A 12,279-nucleotide genomic window follows, 5' to 3' on the forward strand; every position below is an offset into this window, starting at 1 on the left:
AAGGGAAGATGTCAGAATAGCTCTACAACTTGTAAGGATAACCTGCTCATACGGAGTCACTTAAAACAGGCTGGACAGAAACTTTATAGCATAAATTCAAGCGGCAGAAAGGCAAAGAATAACCATCTCTCGATGGTTCTGGAAGGGAGAGATGATGGTGTGACAGTTCCTACAAAACCTATAGAAGAATTACTACTATAGAAGAATTACTACTTAACAGCTGCTCTGGTTAGAGTTCCAAAACTATTATGTACACTACCTTTGGGACTTTCAGTCACATCTCTATTTCAACATATTGGATATAGAAATCGAGGAAGGTATTAAGTGCTGGTGTGAGGAAAAACTTCCCAAAGCTAACTAGTTGTTAATACCAAACTTCAGCTGTATCCCCTTTCCTTCACCTGCTCTTCAATCTCCACTTCCCATCTTAATATCCTTTTAAATTGCTCTTCGCTGAAAAGCATAATATGGTATTTCAGGTGAAAAGGTGTAGATGGCCAATTCGTGAGGAGCCTTCTTGCGTAAAAAGGGGATGCCTCCGCCATTTCTACTAACATCAAGGTGTTTACTGCTCGAGGACGGCTGAGCCTTACAGAATTGAAGGTAGCGAGGAACACGGATGCAGGTTAAGCAGGGCCCTGGGCTGTTCCATTCTCACAAAGTCCGATGAGGGCAGGGCTGTGTGCCCGAACCTGGGTTGCGGCGTCAGCCCAGCTCCCCATTAAACCCCAGCCTCCCACACCCCAAAAGCCTGAGCACAGGCGAGGGGGTAAGGGGAGAAATCAGCACCCATTCCGCTTCGTGGGCCCGGAGGAAAAATGGCAGAGCGCAGGGGCGGGGGATAGGGTGGCGCGAGTGACACGGCGTTTGCCGGGCTTTGGAGCCGGCGGAATGGGCCTCCATGGGCGACGCCGCGCAATCGCGACCCGCTTGCTTGCCTCCGCCATCTTCTACTCACCCGGACTCCCCCCGCGGCCGCGCTGGCTTCGCGTTTCCCTTCCGGCCGCTGACAGAGATCCGGGCTGGGCGGGGTGGGCGAGCGCGCGGAGGGGGTGGACCGAGGGCGGGGAGGCCGGACGGAAGAGGAAAGGGAGGGCGGCGAGGTGGCCGCAGCGGGGTGTGGAGAGTGCGGCGTGTGAGCGGAGAGAGAGGTGGGAGGGCGGGAGGCGAAGAGAGGGCGGGAGGCGGAGGAATGAGAGCGCGAGGCGCTTCTCGTCCGCTCCTTCGCGTGGACGGAAAGAGCCGAGCGCAGCCCGAACGCTCTATTAAAATGGCGGCGGCGTCGGCGGTGGCCGCAGCGTCTGGTCGGTGAAGTGACTCTGCTGCTTCTCTCCCCACCCGCCCCCTCCCTCCCTCTCCCCTCCCCCTGCCCTTCCCCCCCTTCCCAGCCGCCGGCGCCTCCGCGCCCCTCCGGCCTGCGCACCTCCCCTCGCCCCCCTTCTCTCCCCCGCCCGCTCCGGGGACCGCCGGCCCCCTCCCCCATTCTCCTGCTCCCCGCCCCGTCCCCGCCGCCGCCCGCCCTCGTCGCCTCCCCGCCCAGCCGGCCGGCCGGCCCCCTCCTCCGCCTCTCTCCCCTCCCCCCCGCCGGTCGGGATCAGTCAGTGCGATCCGAAGCGGGGGAGGGGGGGGGCGGCGGCCGAACGATGTGCGAGAACTGCGCAGACCTGGTGGAGGTGTTAAATGAAAGTAAGTAGCCGTGGCGGCGGCCTATCGGGGTGCACGGTTTGGGGTCCCCGCGCCGCTCCCCGGGCTGTCGCGGCCTGCGGGAGGCGACGGCCGAGCCGGGCGGCGTGCGGGCCTAGCGCCCTGGGAAGGTGAGCGGTGCTGCGGCCGCCTCGCCGCCTCGGGCCCAGCCCGGCCCGGTTACCTGAGCGCCCGAGAGGGGGCCGCCGCGGAGCTGCGGCGAGGCTGGGCCTGAGCGGTCTCAGGGCTCGGAAAGTTTCCTTATTACAGGTGTCAATTAACGAAGGCACTAATGAACCTTCGCCTCCTTTTCCTATCAGGAAGGTGAGCGGAGGTGTGGGGTCCGAGAACCAGGCTTTCCTCCGCAATCCGTACCCTTCGACCCTCCCACCGCCCTCTGATTTCCAACGTGCTGCCCAAGGCCTCTCTTACCTGCTAATTTTCATTAAACTCCTGGGAGGAGGTTGGTGGTTTTCCCCTCCCTTGGGGGTGTGTGGGTGTATTAAACCCTTCTGCCAGCCCTCAAATAGCTGAAAATGAACTGTGGTAGTGATATTTGGACCTTTCATACATATTTTTAAAAATTAGTTAGTGATGTTTCATAGTATACCATTCGTTGTTTTAATGGTAAATTCTGTTAAGGAGACTACTGTACTGCAGATAACCATCCCGGGATAGTCATGGCCTTTCTCCTGGAATGAAAGGCCTTATTCCTTATACTTTTGATTATTAAAGAGCGTACATTGATCTTTTCTGGTCAAATTCTTTTATTTTATTCTCGACCCGTATAAGATAGTATTTTAAAGAAACAAGATATATTACAAGTTAAGTACTTTAGGGCCTAAAGGCCTAGTTGGACCAGGTGAATTAGATAGTATACAAAAACTTGATCGTAAATGAGCATTTTCTCAACAAACAGCGGCCTGGGTTTTGGATTTGTTCTGTTGTGATATTTTGAAAGACTTCCAAACTACCTATTTTCTAATACGATTCTTTAAAACAATTGATTTAGAAAATGCATCATATTGTGTTTGAATTTTACTTTAATGACCAAAGGCAATAATAAAAGTGGAACAGTACTCAGTTGATTTTCAACTGTTTACTTCGTGACAGGTGGAAGCAGGGTTTTGCACATATTTAAACTATACAATATTTGTGCCAGTGTAAATTTTTCTAGAATATTAAAGTTATTTGCATTTGTTTCGAGTTAACTTTTATTTTTGGTGCAAGTGGTTTATGATATGCTCATAAACATAAGTCCTTAGTATTTATTTCACTAATCTGTATTTTATATTTTAGGTGTAAGTTGTGTGCTTATGGCTTTGTTTTTCTGAAATTGGAAAACTAATAGCTTTGCTATCTAACATAAGGAAAAACTGCTTTTAATAATTTTGTTGGTGTTTTAAAATTATTTTAAACTTAATGAGGAAAATTAATTTTAAAATAGTATCTAAAGAAACTAAAGTTCGTTAATCTTTGTTCTGTTTTGAAAAGAGACAATAATGAAAGGTTCTATTGAAGATTATTTGGGAAGCCCCTAGAACTTTGTTTAGAAGCACTCAAAAATGCAATGGAGTTATGGAGAGTTAGAAATATGGAGAACTGAAGTAGAATTTAGATTTTATTACCTTTACCTAAATAGTTAGTTGAACCAGGTTCACAAAATCTGGCACTGCAGACCCTCTGAGAAACCTGTTTTAGTGAACAAAAAAGGATTTTCTACTTGTGTATAAGCCAATAATCTCTCAAAATACTTAATACTTTAATTCTTAATATTTCCTTTAAGACTGTTAAAAAATTTGCCTCCTAAACACAATCTCACAATGATGCTTCCTTTTTTTTTAATTACTTAAGCAATTTTATTTGTACATTATACCAAGCTATTACAAGTTGCTTTTTTCCCTCTGTAGTTATTTAAAAATTGTTTTCACAATTCCTTTGTGTAATTCCTGTATCCCATACATAAGACACTTAAGTTTTTTGAGAGCAGAGCGAGGGTATTACTGTATATCTCATTATACTAACACTTATCCATGACCAGTGTGATGGTTGGAACTTGATAAAACTTATTGAATTGAAATAGGCTGTATGTCTTGTAATCTGGCTCACAATAATGATCTATTAAGTCTTTCATTCCTGCCCCTGATGGGTTGTGCAAAGATGAGCATCAGTTCATCCTAAATTAGAAATTCAGAGTTAAAGTACCAAATGATGTGCTCAGAATTCATCTCTCAATATAATTCCGCATAACTGTTTAACCAAGAGAAGAAATAAAATTACATTTTTGGTGGTGTGTTTCAAGTCGATGTTGAGAAAGAATTATTTTTAAAAAATACCCCAAACCTATTTATTTTCAAATTTACAATCACTGACCAAACTTCAAGAAGTCTGCCTGGACACACCAGGAAATGTGTAATCTAAAAACTTTGTGTTTAAATGTAAGGGTAATTAGATGGGCAGTATAGCTTTATATTTGACATGCACAGAGGTTTTGATAGGGTAAGGACTTAATATGAATTGTTTATTTTAAAATCTGGCAGAATGTAATGTAGTTAAGATAAAAATTGGTAGCAAAAAGATGTAAATAGCTTCCTTTTGTCATCAGTTTTTGATGAATTAGTATTACCAGTTATACTTCTAGTCCTGCTGAGAATCAAGCTGTAAACTGTCACCATGGAAACACACACTTATACAGATACAGTTTTGCCTGCAGGTAAAAGGCCCATTGAAGACTGTGTGCAAGCAGACTAAGGACCCCAAAATAAGGACTCCCTCATCCCCTTTTTTAATGTGGTCTGGACAGATATCTTAATTTCAAATTACGTTTCAAAATATCATTTAGCTTTAGTATTAGAATAAGCATTCTCAACATTAACATAATTTGACTTTCCATTTTACTTTCAATGCTTTGTTTTTAATGAAGGATTTTAATAAGCATTTTAAAAGCTTGAAATGTATTGAGTGAGTTTTGCTATCAGTTTGTAGGGTTGCATTCAGTTTAGGCGATATTTTAAGTTTATATTCCTGTGCTTGTTCTGTTGAGTTTGTATGTTTGCTTCTTTTATAGCTCCTTTTGTGAACCAGTTTACTAAGTCCCAGCTATTTCTAGATGTTGAAGAGAAGTTGGAGGCCTGAAGTTATTCTTTGGGCCATCACCATAGCTAGCTCACTAGTAAATTGAGGTCATTATTTGCCTTTGTAAGGTGAATTTCTCAGAGTAGAGTGAAAATGGCTTTAAACATATATTAATCTTTTAAATCATTTGTTATGTTGGGGATTTTATTCTGTGTGTTAGGTGAATTACAGTTTACCAAATTGATTAAAATGAACAATTCATTTGTCCTCCCTAACTTTCTGAGATAGGCAGGAGAAAGATAATGGCTTCTCCATTTTAAAGGTGAAGAAATTGAACCTCAGAAAAGCTAAGTGGTTTGCTAAAGATCACCTGTCACCTGCTTAGTAGTCATATCTAAGCCAGAACTCAAGATACTCTAGTGTTAGTATTCACAGAATACAATTCTATTTTCATTTTATTTTTAAAGCAGAATACTTCTCGAGCAGTTTGTGTTGGGTACTTTATCAGTTCTTTGAGGTAGGTACTCTGACACCCTTTTTGGATAAGAACCAAGGCTTAGTTTATCTAATTTGTGGAGAGTCATATGACTGTTCAGTGGAGCCAGGATTGGAACAGGACTTAATTCCGGATCAGGCTAAAAGCCCATGCTCTTAACAGTTATGTTATGCTATGTAAACTTAATGCTGATCTATTCAAGTGAAGGACATTGAGTACACTGATTGTCAAAATAAAAAAATTACATATTTTTATGTATTTTTACAAATTATGGCATAATTCCATAGTAATTGTAGTAGGAATTTATAGTGGTAAATGTAGGTGAGTGGGAATCTATCTTAATGTTTGTCAGCAGTGAGCCCTTTAATAAACGACACGTTACTGGGGTGTTTTAGATAAGTACACAGGCACTAAATAATTAAATCATTAGTTACATAATATTTTTCGGTAGACATTTAATTCTAAAATTTGAACTGATTCTTAAAATTGGAAATCTGATTTTTACTACAATACAAAGTCCCTAGTTAGGGTTTTTATTTGGTGAATTAACCTTGCTAAGTATATATCCTCTTAAACCAATTAATATTTGAAATATTGTTTTTCAGAGATAACAGTATTCATAATTTCAATTCAAATATCTTTATAAAGTAACTTAGAAACCATAAAGCACTACAAACGATTATTAATAGCAAGGCTATCTGCATTCATTGTCAATAACTATTGATAACTAGCTTTAGCCTTTATTTATGAAATACGTTAATGTTCCATATATGTTTAGTAATGATAGTGTATATATATCTACCAGTATTTCTTATGTGTATCAATAAGAATTTTTGTATTTTCAGAAAGATAGAAACTTTTCAGTGGCTTGACCAAGGTGTGAGAGACCCTACATAGCTAAATGAGTTGGGCTACCTTTCTCGTTTTCACTTCAATTTTTTCCTAATTATAAAGGTTGCATATTCTCATTGTAGACATACTGAAAACTATTCAAGTTTAAAGCACCCATTATGTTACCATCCACTGATGATTGCTGTTGAATATTTTTCCATATTAGTTTTTGGTACACATTTATATTTTTAAAATTGAGAATGAGGTACATGTAGTTTAATGTCTGGTTGTTTCACCTAACATTACAAGTAGGTTTGATCATTTCCCTTATTAACTTCTTGAAAACATTTTTTTATCTGTATAATATTTCTGTGTTGTATATAACTTAATATTTCCCTATTGCATATTTGTTTCTAGTTTTTCCATATTATAAATACTGCTGCAAATGAGCATTCTAGTATATAAATCCTTTAATTACATCATTGGTTCTTTAAGGTAGATTCCTAGAAGTGATTACTGTGTCAATATGTGAACACAGTTTTGTTTATATTACCAGTTGCTTTCCAGAAAGGATATACTGATTTCCATTCTTTTAGCAGTGTGTGTGCAACTTGGGCACTCTCATTTGTGCTGAATATTATCCTTAAAATGTTATTTTGGCAAAAAGGTTAATAGCCAATTATTAGTACGTTTAAACACTTACATTTTTATCTCATTTGTGCTGAATATTATCCTTAAAAAAGTGTTATTTTGGCAGAAAAACTTAATAACCAATTACTAGTAAGTTTAAACACATATTTTTTATTGGCTATTTGCATTTCTTCTTTAATACAGTGCTTGTGTTCTTTTCCCACTTTTTCGGTTTTAATGTGTTATTTGTAAGAACTATTCACTTACTAAATATATCAATCCTTGGTGCTGTTTACCATGTACATTTTTTCCTGCTTTTTGTTTGCTTTTTCATTTTGGTATTTTTAATTACTGGTTTTTAAGAAATGTTTTATATTGTGCAGCTTCTACATCGTTGCCTGTCTAAAACACAATATGTGACTATCATATTACCTGCTTAAACCGTCATAGCTCTTCATTGTTTGAAGAATAAAGTCCTAACTTTGTAGCCTAGCATATATATATCATAGCATAGTTTGGCCCAAATTCATCTTTCTAGCCTCACTTTTCACTTTTTTTTGGTGAAGCCTTCTTAAATCTTTTTCAGTCTGTCTTAAAAAAAATGGCTTATACCCGTTAGAATACATACTTTTGTTACACTCGTACTCCCTCTTTTTAAAAAAAATTAACAGCCTTCCTTGCTGGGTGGTGAATTCCTTAAAGTCAGGAGCCATGTTTTATTTCTTCTTCTTTTCCCAGTCCTAATACAGTGCCTTGTAGAGAGTCTGTGCTTAGTAAACGTTTTAGTTAATGAAAAGTTACCTGAAGAAGAATGTGATTGCTTAGGTAAAGCAGTCTTCCTGGGCCTAGTCAGTAGTGATTTAGATAGAGTTTTTGGATAAAGTATGCTATACCTGTAGATTATGTCATATATACTGCTTTTTATTATTCATAAACCAATAGGTATACTTATAAAAAATACCCACCCTAACCAACGATGTTCTAAATAAACAGGCAATGCAAAAAAGCAAAAAATTAGTTCTGTTTCTACATAGGAGGTGAGATTTGGGTCTATGGGATGCAATTTAGCTAAATTATTTTTATTTAGGACTTTATATACCAGGAAAATAATTGGACTTTTTACCTTTTAATGTGATTAACACCTGTTAATGTTATTTTTCTCTCAAATTCCATAGAAATTAAAAACAGTCTCCAAATGTAGGTTACTCAGTTGATTATGAATTGATAATAGTATACGCCTGGCCTCTTCTAGCGCTTTCCTTACTGTGGTAGAAAACAGATTTCTCTTCCTGCCCTGGCCATAACCTCTACTAGAGAACTTAATCTTACTTACATCCCCTGGAGGAGACTACTCCCTAGCCATTGCTGCTTAGATTCCAGATGTGCTCCTCATCTCATGAATTGGTGGGGCTGCTGTTAATCAGTCAGATTTTTCCTGTCAGATGTTTGAAGTAAAGACCCAGGTAACTGGAGCAGCTGAACTAGAGTGAGTGCTTTGGCAAACTGATGTGAGGGAACAGAAACATCAAACAAGTGGGGGGAGGCTGTTTGCAGAAGAGAATTGGGGCAAATTTGTGGAAACATTTGACATTGAAGCTCCATAGACAGAAAATAATACCCTGGTGGCTTTCCAGTATTGATGGTAGAACTCCTTTTGAGGTGTCTGCCCTGTGCATACCTTTTGAGTTAGTATGCAGCCAAGAATTTGATTCCAGTATTGCCCCTAATGAGCTCTCTTCTGTTGGAGTTATCTTTAGCTGTGAATACTTCATTATAATCTGTTTTAGGTTTTTGGAACATGTTGAGCAAGTGTCATCTGTAGCATTTGGTGATAGTAGAAAACTTAAGAATGCCTACCATTGGTTACTTATCTCAACTGGGATGTTTAGTCTTTTTCAAAAGACTTTGTTGTTTCTCATTCTAAAAAGGATACCTGCTTTGTTAGAAGAAAAATAAAATTGTACAGAAAATAATAAAATTGGGAGAATCTGGAACTCTGCTTACTAAAGAAATCGTTTATGTTTTGGGAAACATCTCTTAAGTCATTCTTTTCTCTTTCCTCAAACACTATTTTATGTAAATAAACATTACATGTTTATATTTTAATATAAATTTTTATTAATAAAATGTAGGCACCTTTCCATGTTGCCTACATTATAATTTTTAATGCCTTAAATGTAGTATTCCATTATTTGGTCATACTGGAACTTAACCTGTCCTCTATTGACAGGCATTTGGGTTGTTATATGACTTGTGTAACTAGTTTATCACCTTGAGTATAGTCTTTAAATCATATTGCTGAGTAGCTCAAACATCATATTTGGAAGGAAATCTGGCAATATGATAAAACTATAAAAAATAAATTTATCTTCTAATATTAGAGCATCAGTGTATAGGTTTCATAGTCTTAAAGTGTGTATTTTGACTCCTAGGTCTGTCGGGCTGATTTAGCAGTGTACTGGTTCTAAACCACCATAAGACCAAATAAGAAGTACTTTTTATTTTAGGTAACTTTGTTGCCAGATTCATGAACCATATTCTGATTATCGAGAAAGGATCAGTAACTAGTGATGAATGTAGAAGTATATGAGCAGTAGCAAGAGCACTAGCTCAGAATAAATTTCGACTTAAAATGCTTAAGGTAATAGGGCTTTTGAACTTGTGTTCAAAGTAAGAAGATAAGTAATAAGGGGATAATGGATCCACTGCTTGGTAGAGAGGTATAATAGAATGCGGTGGTGAACAGAATATTATTTTACTCTAATAATAATTTGTTCCATTTCCCTTCTAAGAGGAGTCCCCAAGCCAGCAGGATAAATCATATATTAAGAGGGAATCTAACCTCCAGATTGGTGAGGAATAATGAGAGCTTTATTAATGGTGTTTAGAGTTAAAATTGCCAGGTCTGGGCAGATTCCATCTAGCGAAGATGATAGAGTTATGGTTTTGTGATTGTGAAGCTTTAGCTGTTAAGTTTGCAAAAGAGCAGAAATTGGAAGTCCTGTCTTAGGTTATTCCCCCCGCCCCCCATTTTGGGAACTACAAGAGAAACTTGCCACTATTAAGTAATTAATTGCTTAGTAAAGATAGAGTGAAAAGATGGTAAAAAAAATTGGCATGGCACTAATAAGTAGCTTATGTAAAGCCAGTTTTATTTTTTTCTTTGATCTAGAAACCAGTATGGTAAAACATGGAAATGCTACCATAGATTTGACATATTCTGACAATATCAAGGCACTTGACAGAGCTGATGCTATCCTTGTGAAAAAGATGGGATGTATTTTTTTTGTCAACCTGAAGGGACTTGACTCACGCTGGCAAATCACCGGATCTCGTCCTTAATTCTTTCCTCTTCAAGGTTTTCAGTAATGATCCTTGGTTTATAAACTCTTTCTTGGAATGGCCCTATTTCAGAAAGTAAGGGAGACTTTGGAACTTCCCTTGTTTCACAAGAAAAGCTCATTTTGATAATGTTTTATAAATTGGGATTCTATGTGAGATTTGGGGAGAAAAGGGTGTAGCTGCTTTAAAATATAAATAAGCTTGGAAACCATTAACAGTATTATATGGGTGCTCAGAAAGCCAACACAACATAAAACTCTCCTCAAGTATTATAAGCAGTGTGCCCAGATTATAGGAGGTAGTAGTGCAGTGCTTGTGCAATTAGAATAATACTGTGTTGGATTGTATACAACACAATCATGATCAGCTACTTCTGAAGCTATTTAAACACTAATTCTGCATGTCTTCATTGAACCTCACAGAAATTATGAAAAATATGATTTGGCCAAAGTTACACAGCTAATTAAGTAGCAGAGCTAGGAGGAGAGTTTTGTTCTTACTTCTACTCAGTGTGCTTTTCACTAACCGTGCTGCCTTTTTTTTTTTTTTTTTTTTTTTTTTTTTAAGAGAAGCTTGTCTATGGGAGTTGGGCAACTCATGAAAAACTTAAAGGAATTGTGGAGAGATTTATTCTGGCTAAATTGGATTAGGCAAGGTTTCAAGGAAGATGGAACTGGGCCTTTAACTGGTTGGAATAGTTGCTGGGAATGAGAAGAGTGGAACCAACTGCTTACTACCGTGTTTCCCGGAAAATAAGACCTAGCCGGACCATCAGCTCTAATGCGTCTTTTGGAGCAAAAATTAATATAAGACCCGGTCTTATTTTACTATAATATAAACTTTTACTTATAGTAAAATAAGACCCGGTCTTATATATTAATTTTTGCTCCAAAAGACGCATTAGAGCTGATGGTCCGGCTAGGTCTTATTTTCCGGGAAACACGGTTTGATTTGTGAGACGCTGTGTGACACAGCTACGTTAACCTCACTCCCCTGCTTGTTTTGTCTTTTTTAGTTGATGTTCTTTGCTGTCACTGAGCCTTTATATATGCCTGGAACTTACCACCTTTCTATGCCTTCAAGTCTTAAATGTTATTTTTTCAGGACACCTTTTTGAGCATCCAAACTAAAGTAATTCTGATTCTTATTCTTCGTAGCACCACAGTTTAGAATTATGTATTTGTTTTTGTTCTTTAATGTCTTTATTTTATAAGACTAAGTTCTTTGACTACAGTTATCTGTTTTATTAACTAACTTTCACAGTACCCACACGTACTAGGACCATTATTTGTTAAAATACCTGAAAATTTTTAAGATTGCTGTTGGTGGGTAATGGAAGAGAAGACAAAGGTAGGCTGAATGTGATGGTGGGAAGTGTTCTCAGTTTTCTTGTGTATTTTAAATATTGTCCTTCCTTGCTTTAGTGATGTACTGCTTACCACCCCCTTCATAAAAAGGTGCTTCATTGTTTGTTTTTTTAACTGATTTTGTCAAGGTTTTTTTTTTTTAAACGTATTCTTGGATATCCCTTGATATTAACATCCATAGGTTAACAATCTAAGATTGGGAATTACTTTTGAAGCAGTTAGGACTCGGTCACAAGGACCAGAAAGAAAAGACAGCCCATATGGCAGAAACAAAAATGATGTTTCTTAGAAAGCTTAAACTGAGCATTCTAGATGTGTACTAGCTTCAGGTCTGGTTTGCTCTTAATCTATGGATTCATAACAGTATCAAGACTTTATTTCTTTATGTCTTGCTCTGCTATGCATCCTTGATTTTAACCTCAGTTTGGTCTTTCTCATGGTACCGTGTTTCCTTGAAAATGATACCTAACTGGAAAATAAGCCCTCGCATGATTTTTCAGGATGACATCCCCTGAACATAAGCCCTACTGCCTCTTTGGAGCAAAAATTAATGTAAGACCCGGACTTGTTTTCGGGGAAACAACGGTAGCAGAAGTGACTACTGTTACCATCTTTATACCACACTGTTTGGAAATCACATATTTATACTACACAGGAAGAGAGAGAGACTCTCTTCTGAAACATACTGTACCAGGAACAAGGAAGCTTCTTTTTCCAAAACTTTGCTAGCAAATGGCACTTCATATATCATTGGCCTTATTCTTGAAAGAATTCAAAGAGGATGGATTTTTGATTGGTTTAAACTGATCGTGACCTATTCCTGAAGCTGAGCTCACCCAAACATAATAGCTAAAA

General features: G+C 38.5%; 1 protein-coding gene across 7 annotated transcripts in view; it reads left to right on the top strand.

Moving 5' to 3' along the window:
• Positions 1-1,253: 1,253 nt before the first annotated feature.
• Positions 1,254-12,279, top strand: part of USP34 (ubiquitin specific peptidase 34) — a 209,536-nt gene continuing 198,510 nt past the window's right edge. For 5 of the 7 annotated variants that reach the window (XM_033125154.1, XM_033125155.1, XM_033125148.1 and 2 more), the window contains exon 1: positions 1,487-1,686. In XM_033125154.1, coding sequence (XP_032981045.1) covers positions 1,644-1,686 — 43 coding nt within the window. In that variant the 5' untranslated portion in view covers positions 1,487-1,643. Of the gene's footprint in view, positions 1,687-12,279 lie in introns of all 7 variants that reach the window. The other 2 variants (XM_033125149.1, XM_033125152.1) reach the window with 2 other exon arrangements.

This window comes from Rhinolophus ferrumequinum, chromosome 13 (genome assembly GCF_004115265.2).
Source record: "Rhinolophus ferrumequinum isolate MPI-CBG mRhiFer1 chromosome 13, mRhiFer1_v1.p, whole genome shotgun sequence".
NCBI classification, from domain to species: Eukaryota; Metazoa; Chordata; class Mammalia; order Chiroptera; family Rhinolophidae; genus Rhinolophus; species Rhinolophus ferrumequinum.